Here is a 12,487-nt window from a genome sequence, read left to right as displayed (position 1 = left end):
GTGGCTGTTCACAAGTCTCATGGCTTCTGGAATAAAACCAAACTTATTTCTGATTGTTTCACATACGTTTAGAGTAAGTTTAAAGTAGTGATAGAGGACATATGCAAGGTCGTTGATAATCTTATATGCTTTCTTGAGGACTTGTTCAGTATTAAGCTATACTAGGGATCTTTGTGTTTTGCCAATGAGGTTAACAACACCTTGAAATCAGTTCTTATCCTTTTGACAAAGGGATGTAAACCGGCAGATACATTAAAATGTTAAAATACTTTCAATAAAAGAGGAATAAAACATTGTGAGTGTTCTATGATCTTCTCCAAAGGAGTTTAGTTTATGTGGGCAGTCCTTTTTCACAATAGCATCTGTATTATCACTAAATCTCATCAAACACAGTTTCCAAGTATTTGTAGGTCAACACTTATTGTTGGAATATTGTCTGTGTCTTTTGGTAAGATTACCATTATTTGGAAAAGGAAAAACGCATGTTAATGCAGGTATAAATGCACGTCTGTTCATGGCAGCGCTTCTGTTGCCCTTGTCAGCCAGCCCCACCTAACTCATTTCCATCTTTGGGATGCAATTTAGATAATGAGAACACATTTTAATACCCGGTGTAATTGCAAAGACCCATGGTTCAGATGGTTATTATCCAGATAATGTATCCATGTACAGATCACATGTTAATGCCAGTTAAATGGGGCCTCGGTGTAACTGTAACAGTGTTAAAGAAGTGTTAAATAGTTGGTGTGTTCTTTTTTATTTCCTTACTAAACCAATATTCTCTAATGCCTTGAGGCAGAAGAAAGCAACACATTCTGGTAAATTGACTGATGCATTGGTGAATTGAAACTGCCAAGGCACGTCATTAGCCCTGTGTGTGAACGAAAACTATCAGACCACCGGGACACTTCTCACAGATGACTGACTGTTCCCAGCTCCTCACATATCACAGTGGTCTGCTAGACTATTCACTTCCACAGCTCTCTTCTCTCTAATAGGCTCTTCTTCACTTCTCTACAGTTATTGCTTTGCTGTCTGTAGAAACTCCTGATTTATACCAAGCTGTACCTTGTTTAGGAACAAGCTGAAATAAAGCATTTTGACTGCTTGTAGTTTGTAGAATCTACATGAGGTGATACAAAGTGTAACATGGGTGCATATAAATACAATAGTTTCTTGTAGTAGTCTCTTACCTTATCTTTAGATCTTTTAATGAGGTCTTTCCATCAGATGACATCTAGGGCTTAACACGTCTGCAGATAATTATGTTTTTAGTTCTTTAGAAATCTGAATCTCCTGTGTGACATGTTTGGCCTTTCAGACAACTACAGATCTAAAAACGATGGGTCTATTTCAGAAAGCAGTTTAACAAACTCTGAGTCAAACCCTGAACTCTGAGTTGATGAACCCTGAGTTTGTTCAATCAACTCTGAGTATTTTCACTCTGAGTTAAGCGTGTGTGTGATGAATGAAAACAGCCAACACCAGCGGAGCTCCGATACTACGGGTCACCACGGCAACAGGTAAATAAAAGGCAGAGCCCCCATTTTAATCCAGTGGACGTAGAGAAATTAATGCATGTGTATGCAGACGATGCACATCTATCTTTAAATAAAGAGCCTGAGTCAGAGCGGGAAACGTGTCAATAAGTTAACACAATAAAGTTTTATTCATTGTCCATTAATTCATAATTTATCAGATTTACATTTCCTTCATGATGATAAAGTGGAATCTGACTGTGTATCAGGCTGCAGCTACATTACATTTAAATATGTTTGTTCAGCTTTAATCTGACAAAACACAGGAGGCAGCAACTGAAGATGAAAAATATAGTTAAAGATGTAAAACATATATAGATCAAAGACACAGAGACGTGACTGTAGCTCACAGTCTGATCAGTAATAATGTGTTTAGTGATTTGCACTTAAAAAAGATATCAAGGTTAAAATACTGAATATTTTAAAGTTTTAGACGTCTATTTGTATCTTGGCTCAACAGCATTCAGTGACTTTAACAAATGTAGTGACTGAAATGCTGTTAAAACATGTTCAGACTATGCTCGCTGTTTAAAATCTCACTCAGCATATTAACATATAATCTGCAAAATTATAGGGATGATATTGCCTCAATGCAGCCAATCACATCATGAGTGATAGAGGTAATTATTCATTGATCCAATGTCTCTAGAGTAAATACTGTTTTGTTTTTATTTAAACTGAGATCACACATTATGTGCAATAAAGATTTCAGCACAGGAGCTGCTCTAACAAACTGACAGCTGTCTTGTGCACAGAGTCACAGAGTTAAAACGACATGCAGAGGTTTGATTCTGAGCTGAGGATGAATTCACGCTGTGGGATATTTAACTGTGAAGCCAAAACCTGCTGTTCAAAGAAATGACTGATGCACATAAAAGCGGTAACTTTAGAAAGTCCTTGAGTAACTAAACTAATATCCAACAAGGATTTAGAGTCTGACAGACAGTAAAACTCCACTAATGAATGCACTTTGATACAGACTGAATGAACGAGGAAATGAAACAGCGTGTCTGAGTCTGTAAGAGGAGACAGAGAGAAACTCAAGGTTTGTTGAAGAAAACCTGCCAGCGAGCATGTTAGCTTCACAGAATCAGTAACCATGGTAACTGACCCCAAGTTTAAATGAGCTCTCTTTCTGGAACTGAAAACCCAGAGTTTCCCTCATCTCAGCATGAACAAACTCAGAGTTTTCACTAAATCCGCTTTCTGACACAGGGCTGATATCTTTAGTTCTGTAGATGACATCTGTCAGACTTGAGACTTGAGGTATTTACGTATATGGGTTTTTATATTACGTCTTTTGGTCCTTAGATAAAGTGTTTAGTTCTTCACCTGTAGACCCAAAGTTGACATCTTTTGGCCTTAAGACACCTGTAGACACTAAAGAAACCTCTTTAAGTCTTTAGGTGACGTCTTTGAGTCTTTAGATGATGCAATTAGGTCCATAGATGACATATTTTGGTCTTTAGAAAACTGTAGTTTTATTGTTTCTTATGACTTAGACACCTGCAGATCCGCAGCATCACGGTGACTAAATGGTCTACGGCTAAGACTAAATGAGGTGTTAAAAGGGGGAATTGAAATGTGGATGTGCAAATTTATGACAATGCATCCTATGTTCACCCTTTTACCACTCTCTTACCAGTTGAGAAGCACTAAAAAACAGAAACGCTCAGCTGAATTTCACCGATGTGCTACATTTCAAATGTTTAAGAAGATTTTTTTTTCTCCTTTGTCGTGCTTCTAAAACATTTGTTGTCCTGTCAGCTGCATCTGAGCCTGTTTTGACTTCCTGTTATTCTCTGACAGATGAACTATTCTTCAGTGTTTGGATAAGTGTTGCTATGTGACAGTGACAATTGTCCCTTCAACACACTAAACGAGACTCTAGGAGACTGTTTTGTTCTCTGTACAGGAAAGAGCAACACCAAGATTGCTCTCAGGCCAACGTATATATTTAGTTCAGCTGAGCTAAATTCATCTGCATCATAGAAAATAGTGATAACATCCATACTCAGCCAGCCATTTGGCCATTTTCTCCCTGAAAATGATTATGGGACACCAATCAACAGCTCTTTGTGAGCCAGGAGCTAATGGACTCAGTATTAGTTCCAGTAGGTTAGTTCATTGGACAACATAGCAAAAGAGAGACTAGCTGGGCTGCTACACTGAAGCTGCTGCTTATGTCTGCACATATGTGTGGCCAAAATGTCTGTGCTGGCAATCACAGAGTTCAGCTTTAATGTTAGTTAAACATCAGCATTTAGACATAAGATGAAGCCTTTAGGCCTTTAGAGAACTTTATACCCAAAGGTTGCTTATATATTCAGATGTCTGTGAAATCTTACTTCTGCTGTTAGTTTTAGATTATGGCTTTAGGTCTCTTTAGACCTATGATGTCTTTAGGTCTTTAGATGATGTCTTTAGGTCTGTAGATGATGTCTTTAGGTCTGTGGATGATGTCTTTAGGTCTTTAGATCATAAGCATCATATCAGCCCAGAAGCTTTCATGTATTCAGACAGTACAAACTATTTTTTTTTTAAATCATGTTGTCATAGAGGTTTATGGAGGTGCACAATGATGCCAACTTCCTGGGATCAAAATGGAGTCACAGTGTTGTGTGAAGTTTGTTGCCTTTAGGAAGGTAAGCATTAGAAATCGTGCTACTGTGCTGCAAATTATAACCAAGGTACCATTTGTGAAGCTAAAAATATGAATGGAACTGTTATTTAGTCCATTTTTCTTTGTTGTGTCATAATAATGATGGTAATGAGGCAGTCGGACTGAACTGCCTCTGGGCATTAGCCATGGTTTTTGTTTGAATTAAAATGCTGAATGGAGCCTAGAAACACCAAACAATGAAGAGTATGACTTTCTTTCTGAGAGCGATGTAATGTGTTTTTGGAGTACAGATACAATTGTGCATTGTTGTTTCCTGTTTCATCATTTCATCTCTCAGAGTAGAGTCGATTTCAATACAGTAGTGACAGCACTGGCAGCTGTGAGGTGGGAGGGAAAGCTCTAAAAATAAAAGAAATACAGAGTAAAAGCAAAAAGTAAACTGAAACATAAACTTCAAAGGAGAAATCAGTGGAATTGTAGTTATTTATACCAACATCTCTTCCCTCTTTTGTTCCTCGCCTCCATCCTCTTCTCTCACCTCTGTCCATGAGCCTTTCCCTCTAAGAAAGTGATCTCTGGCTTTACACAATCCTTCCCCTGAGGAATCTCTAATAGATCTTTTAAATCCTTTTCTCTTTGATAACCCTGCTGCTCTTAGGTTCACCACCTGCTGGATGCTGCTCTTGGTGATTTTTTTCTCGCTTTTATTCTCCGTTTGTTCACCTTTCACCTGTGCAGACATGATGCTCTTTGTTGCCCTTCATTTCTTTATTTGGACTTTTTTCTTTCATTGTCAACTGAAAAGCATGGATGCAGACCCAGAATACAACTCACAACTTTATTACTTTGTTCATTATTCACTCAATCTGTTGATTATTACACACCTTATACACCTTCCCATTCCCTTAAAGAAAGTGTGTCCAAACTTTTGACTGGTTCTATATATAATATCAGATCTTCAGTCCCAAACTCAAATGATATTCAATTACAGTGCTGTAAAACAAAGAAAAGCAGCACATTTTCATATTTGAGAGAGTTAAAACAAGAGAATGTTTGGCATTTTAGTTTGATAAACTTATCGATTATCAAAAATGTTGTCAAATAAATCTCTGATTTATTGATTTTCTCACTAACTGACAATTTGAGCACTAAACAGGAACCATGGCATGGTCTGAACATAGCCATATATACATTTAAACAGTTGTATAGTTCCTCCTGTCCACACTGGCTGTGAAAAGATCTGTTCTTTTTAATGTAAGTGATGGGGGACAAAATCCACAGTCCCTGATCTGTATAAAAAATGTATCTTAAAGTTCAGCTAAAGCTAATATGAGGCTTCGGCAGTGTGAATTAGTGGAATCCAGTGGGAATCCTCTAAAGTTAAAATCCTTTTAGTGCAAAATTCTCTTGTGTCTCCCCAGAAAGTGTTTCCTTGCTGAGCTATGGATGGTAACACAAAGAGGGAAAGAGGGAAATGTGAACAAGACTGTGATGTTTGAAGATCCCCACTTGACTTGTCTAACACAGACTGCAGACGCCTCATGTTAGCTTGACTAGAGGTTCTTGACTGGTTCTAAAATGGACCACTAGATACCTGAAGCCAATGTATTTTTTGTTTTTGTTTTTTGAAAGAAACCAAATCCATAAAGGACCTGAAGACAATTAGACCTGGACCCAATGGATCCAATGATAATTAGACTTGATACACAATATGGTGGACAGACCCAAATAGAGAGAGAGAAGACCAACACTGGCAGCAGTGGTGATGCTCTACCGATTAACAAGTACCACAAATCATAGCTAATAGAGTCTCTTTGGATCCACGCAGGTATTTCATATATTGTACATGAGATCCACAACAATACCTTATCCGATCCAGTTAGACTGATATGATTTGGACTTTGGGTCATAGTGGTTAAAATGGCTAATTGATGGCTGATACTGGTATCCTTAGATTAAAGCTGCCATTAAATTGAACCTCGCAGTAGTTCAGACAGGCATGGAAGTCGTTTCATAGTCACATGTTCCATATATCATCCAATCATGTGTCTGCATCATATCAGTAATGCTATCCATACAAACATTTGGCTCTCATTCCATCTGCAAATGCTGAACCCTGCACATCCTGCACTCTGCAGCTCCCTACACCTCCCCATCCTCCTACTCTATCAGCATGTAGTTGTAAGGGTCTTCAATATGTCTTCATGTTCATTATATATTGTGTATTTCAGGTTTTTCTGAAGGCAGTTGGTATCAGGCTCGCAACTGATTCATTTCAAATGTTAAATATCTTTAAATTTGATCTTTTAATTACTCAAATTTCATTCATCAAAACCAAATACTTACTGTACTATGAATGTTGTTGTCAATCTGGGCTAATATGAAGTTCATATCTGGTTTCCAGTTTGCAGGAGGTTAGCGTAAGTGTCAATTTGGACATGACGATGTGTGTGTGTGTGTGTGTGTGAACAGGATTTCAAAGAGAAACCATCTGTACGTGTGAGCATGTGTAGCTTGTTGTGTGTTTACGTGCACATGAGGAGGTTTCAAGGGATTCTGCAGGAGCTAATCTTTCGCACTGACTCCACATTCACACACATGCTGCGATAGCTGTTGTCCCCCTGCAGAGCTGAGCAGCAGGCCTCAGCTTCCTCAGTGTCCCTATGCCATCTGGCAGCTTCAAATGGCTTGGTAACTCCACACCAGGGTCCTGCTCTTTCATCCGGTGAGACCAAATCAGCTGAACCAATGGAAACAAGTAGTTCACTGAACCCACTGAAAACACATAGCTCCCACAGTCCAAATGTAGCCTGGCAGGAACGACTTCTCCTTAAATAGCTTATATGGCCATACAGGAATCTATATATGTTTAATAATGGTCAATATGTATCTACAAATATAAATATGGCAAATAACGGATGGAAATACTGGTCATAGTGGGTGAAAGAAAATGTCTGTTTATCACTCATTCACACACTGATGGCACAGCCTTCAGGAGCAATTCGGGTTCAGTGTCTTGCCCAAGGACACTTTGACATCTGGACTGGAGGAGTCGGGGATCGAACCACCAATCTTCTGATTAGTAGACAACCTGCTCTACCTCCTGAGCCTGAGCCACCCCATATGTAAATTATATCTAGTATATGGCAATTTATTAGATTTTTGGATATCCAGATAAGACTATGATTTCTCTTGTTAACATCAGCCTCTAGTTTGAGCTATTTAAACCTGACAAAAATGGTGAAAAAGACAGAAAAGTGAAATGTAAATAGAAGATCCTCATTGCTTAGTGAATATCTTGTTTCCTCATTTATATCTGGCAAGGAAGAGAAGATCTAAAGGAGGAGGCAGGGTGGAGCATTTCTCTCTTTTTTTGTTAAAGTGTGGGTAACAGGAGTGTCTACTCTTGTTTTTGTAATGCATTTAGGATTGCAGAGGTCCTAATACATGATGAGGTTGAGTGGGTAGGTTGAGTGTATACACACAAGCACACACACACTCATACACACACAGTTCTTTGTAGACACTGTGTTTGCTATCCTCTGCTATGCTATTATTATGAACTGTAACTGTATGAAATAGCTGATAAATTGTATGAATTCTGGACATTTTGGAGTGTGAATGTGTGTGTGTTTGTCATTAACATGTCATATGTCACTCTGAGCTATGAGGAATGTGTATAAAATAATGCACAATAATATTTCCATTTAATGGAATGGGGCAGCCATGAAAACATGGTATCTTAGATTTGAATGTTGTGGTTTCATAGCTGTGAAACAAACAAAGTGTACTGAAGTCTGCTGGAGAGATGAACAACATTTTTCCAAAAGATAGATATTCCTTCATTAGGTGTTATGATGATGGTGGTGAAGAGTTCTGTGTAACACTTTGCTCCAAACTCTGACTGTGAAGGTCATAGCATATGATTCACATAACTTTCATACTTCAAACCATTCAGTGAGCCATTGTGACCTGTATGGAAGACTTTGTATTCTCAATGTTTCTCTACTCATGTATTCAGGTTTTCAGCCATGGTAGCAGCATGACTCTGGGGACGGTTGATTGATCGGCCTTCCGTTCTTGTCCAGACTAGAATATCTCAGTGACTATTTGATAGATTGCCATCAACACTTTTACAGACATTTATTCCCCCTGGAGGATGAATCCTGATAACTAATGTAAAGGTGTTAAGACTAAACACAAAGACATTTTTCATCTGACATATTTAAGCTAGAGTCTTTTTGCATTCCACGTTCATACGCCCCACATAGCACTGACTGTACAGATGTTAGCTGTGGCTAGCAGGCTGTCTAATACACTTACTGCTGACCTGAGGGTACTCCCAGAAGACTTTTCTCTATCTGTCTATAAACTACAACTAACCCCATGACAAAATATTCAGCCCACTGAATGAAAAGATTTTTAACCATTTTCCCCAAGTTGCATCTCTGTTTCCAGTTCAAAAAATAAATGGCACCCTGGTTCCATACCTGGTTCTTTTTTATTGTGCTGCAGATAGAATATTTTTTTCATCCAGATGGTTAGAAGAGTCTTTGAGGATTCTGACAATATGGCCAGAACAGCAGTAAGTGTTTTTAAACAATCTTCTTACAATCTTGAAACAGATCCACACCGCTAAAACCTTCCATGGAATATAATAAGCAGTAATAATGAGTACGTGTACAAGGGCATTATGAACTCCTCAGACTGAGCTAGTCTGCTCCTAATACGCACGTCCAGTGCCCATGCAGAGGTTGATTTAATATCCTGCTCGAGTTATTTATAGCTGCCAAGAGGCAGCTGATTACTCTTTCTTTCTCTCTCTCTCTTTCTTTCTCTTCTTTTTCCGTCGTTTTTTTTCTCTCTCTCTCTCATTCACACACACACACATCCACGCACACATGCGTATGCAGTGTAAACAGTCAGTGTCTTTTTCAGTCTTTCTCTTTTTGCTCTTTTTTTTTTTTTGGCTGAGAATTTGTATTATTTAGAGCTAAATCTCATCAGACTATTGGTGCATCTTTCTCTGGGCAGGATTACACCTTGAGTTTGGAATCTCAGCATGAAGTGAGGTTCTTGCCTGGTTCCACCCACATTATATGGAGGACAGTCCTTGCTGGAGTAATCTCTCACAGTAACTGTCGGAAAAAGTTGATTTCTGTCTGTGCTGTATCACTGTAGAATCAAAAGCAGGGTCCTATGTCCCATGTAAAGGGTCTTTCATTATTACATTTCATTATTTCTTCTCCCTGCTGGTTCTGATATGTAACTTTCCAGTCTACCAGGAATGGATTTCATTAGTCATTTATCCTGCAGGATGCCAAAATCAGGCCAAATGACAGAGCCATTGTAGAGGTAATATACAGTGAATCATCATTAGGACACGTATTTCCAGGTCTGTATTTTAATCTGGGGCTCTACTGGAGTATCTTTGCATGATCTACAGTTAAAATCTGTATTCATCTCATACTGACCCGTTACACAGCCCCGCAGTTCAGCCTCTGACTGAAACAGGCCGTTTTAGTTCCTGTCTCTTTAAGGCCCGCCTCCTGGGGAGGCCACTCTGTTCTGATTGGCTAACTTGTCAACAAATCATGTAAAAAACTAAAGTAGTAGGATTTCACTACTTTGTATCATTGTTTACTACTCACTGTTAACTTCTCAGATACATCTATACATTTTTGAACCGGAATCCAATCCGACTGGACAACACAAACAACACATGGAAAAACCTTGGCAACAACCTAAGCAACCACGGCTATGGAATGGCAGATATTTGTGAACATGTGTGATGAGCCAATGTCAGCTTGTTGGGAAGGTAGCAAAAACCGTTGCAAACGAAGCGTTTAGAGCAGGTTGAAGCCCTGGATTTTGACTTGCAGTCAGCATTTCTACAAACGTTAACTTCAAGTTTTAGCACTATGACCATGTTTAGTATCTGACATCATAACAGTATATTAATAACAGAAAATCACAAAAAGTATGATATGTCCCCAATACCAATTCTGATTCTTTGTACATTTGATCAGGTGTAACCCAGACCTCACAGCTGACCTCACTACTGCTCTTGTTGCTGAATGGACTGTACAGAAGGGATGGAGGTTGCGCTGGCCATGGTGCTGAAATGCTCCAATTAGCATAAGGCAGAATCTCACTTACAAAACCAACTTGTTAGAGCATTTCAGCACCAAGGTCAGTGAAATTTCACTAAGCCTAAAGCACAAGTTCATTTTTTTTTGTTATAGAAAACACAGAGATCTCAGGGTTCCTCTGGGAGCATTCCCACTACTCATCCACAGTAATCAGACTTGAAGGTCACCTGTGTGTCAACTTTAATGGTCATGTACGTGTGCCCTCTCACTGATTGTCTGACTCCAGAGACAGTTACTACTATCACAAACAGGCAACATGATGTAAGGAGACATTTCTCCCAGTAAAATTAGCCACCTGGGCTTTGGCCTACTTTCCAGTGGCCTACTTATACCTAATGAGCATACATTCATGTTGGTTGTGTGGGGTTACGAATTGATTTCCTGTGCTTAGGACCGACACCAGCTGAAAAACTACATACTGTATATCTGTGTCACGTAGGTCAGTGTGTTGCTGTGTTCCTGTAATTAAAAAACAAAACAAGCATTGAAATTAAAACTTGTACATTTTTAAATATTTGCTTTAAACCATCAAGTCAATAGAATGTTGCAGAGTGATTCCAGTGGTTCACTTGTTGGTGTCTTTATGTGAGCTGACTGTTACATTAAGCTGACTGTATTGGTGTGACACACAATTAGTCAACTTGATAATGGGAATCATTTGTTTTAACTAATTCCTGCATGCCTACTTGAAGTTGTCACAAGGACATGACAGACCTGTAGCGACAATCAAGGACACTGAAGACACGTCCTTGTTACTTTTCTGGAGTTTGGCGACATTGGGGGGATTACATTTTACAACTAAAAAAACATATTACAGGATAAGTATTTTACAGGCTGATTCCAGTAGTCTTAGACTCCATGTTTTGGAATTTGCTCTCTTTTAGGCCAACCCCCTAAAAAAGAATAATTGATTTGTAATATTCCTGGCAATTTGGACTTTTTGTTAAGTGATATTTTAAAATGAAGCTATGTTTATTTGGTTGTTCTGACCCTGATCAAGCCCAAAGATGTGTAGAAGCATCCAGTAATTCACCAGAAACAGGCACAATTCAGAAAAAAGTCAGAAAAATAAACAGAATGTTTTGTAGTAGATTTTTGGGTGGTCCGGTGGTCCTGACTCCCAGGTTGAGAACCATAGGTTTAGTTCTTACTGGGAAATAAAACTGTTAACCGAATAAATAAAATATGAAAATAAATAAATAAGCAAAACATTTTAGGGTCAGTAAGTTTAAAATCCTGGCCATGGCCCAGGGACTTGAATGTTACATGAACATTTTTGGTGAAGTTCAGTTGCAACAACATATCCTGAGTCTAGACACAAAAGCATTGTGTCTCATGGGAGTTGTAGTTGATGATTTGAAACAAAGTAATGGTCATTTATTTTTGTTGAAATGACGAGAGACAACGGCAGTATTAGGTTTTTGTTTTTCATTTTTTTAAAAAAAGCTGAAATAAGCACCTTATGATAAATCACACTGTTACTCTAAGCACAGAAAGCTTGTGGAACTGCGGGGGTTTGACTTTCTATGAGTTAATGTTTATATCTGTCTATATCTCCAAACTCAAAATAGCAGTATTCCGTATCCATTTGAAAACGGCTAATTTGTGGTAGGTTTCACATTTCCTATGTTCCATATGTACCCGAATGCAACACAGGTGTGGTGGTGGTGTGCACGTGCGTGTGAATAATGGCATCCTGCAAAATATCCCCTCACGGTCTCACTTGTTTACGCTGGCTGCATATGATGATCAAACTTGTGACTCCACTTTAATAATATTGACACATTTGATACTTTTGTAGTAGTTGAAGTGAATCGGAACTCCGCCTGGATTTCAGTGTTTTTAATGAGACTCCAGAGAGTTCAGTTGTTATGCCACAGATTGCTAACTTCCATGACTCAGCTCATCTTTGGTATCTCAATGATAAGTCATCGAAAATTCATATTTATGCGACATGGTCCAAGGTCCGAAAACGACACAAGAAGCCCAACTTACTGTTTGAAAGCATTTCAAAATGTCAACCTGGCAACAATGTTAGAAAAGCCAAACCCCGAGGCCACGGTGAGTTCACTTTTTTATTTATGATTATTATCTATTTATTTATTTATTACTTTTTCTTGTTGCTTTATCTCCCCAAAAGCTGCCTCTCCTGGCTGTGAATGATGATTGTCAGT

At 38.6% G+C, this 12,487-nt stretch overlaps 1 protein-coding gene across 4 annotated transcripts in view; it reads left to right on the top strand.

Moving 5' to 3' along the window:
• The window catches only part of plch2a (phospholipase C, eta 2a), a 218,964-nt gene that overhangs the window by 131,982 nt on the left and 74,495 nt on the right, over nt 1-12,487 (top strand). For 3 of the 4 annotated variants that reach the window (XM_044352226.1, XM_044352229.1, XM_044352230.1), the window contains exon 1: nt 11,981-12,374. The exons of the other annotated variant lie outside the window; for it this stretch is intronic. In XM_044352226.1, the coding sequence (XP_044208161.1) occupies nt 12,185-12,374 (190 nt within the window). In that variant the 5' untranslated portion in view covers nt 11,981-12,184. Of the gene's footprint in view, nt 1-11,980; nt 12,375-12,487 lie in introns of those variants that run through there. 4 annotated transcript variants of the gene reach the window in all.

The sequence above is a fragment of the Thunnus albacares genome, chromosome 5 (genome assembly GCF_914725855.1).
Source record: "Thunnus albacares chromosome 5, fThuAlb1.1, whole genome shotgun sequence".
Taxonomy (NCBI): Eukaryota; Metazoa; Chordata; class Actinopteri; order Scombriformes; family Scombridae; genus Thunnus; species Thunnus albacares.
Note: the sequence above shows the minus strand (reverse complement) of the source record. Positions and strands in the feature narration are given on the sequence as shown.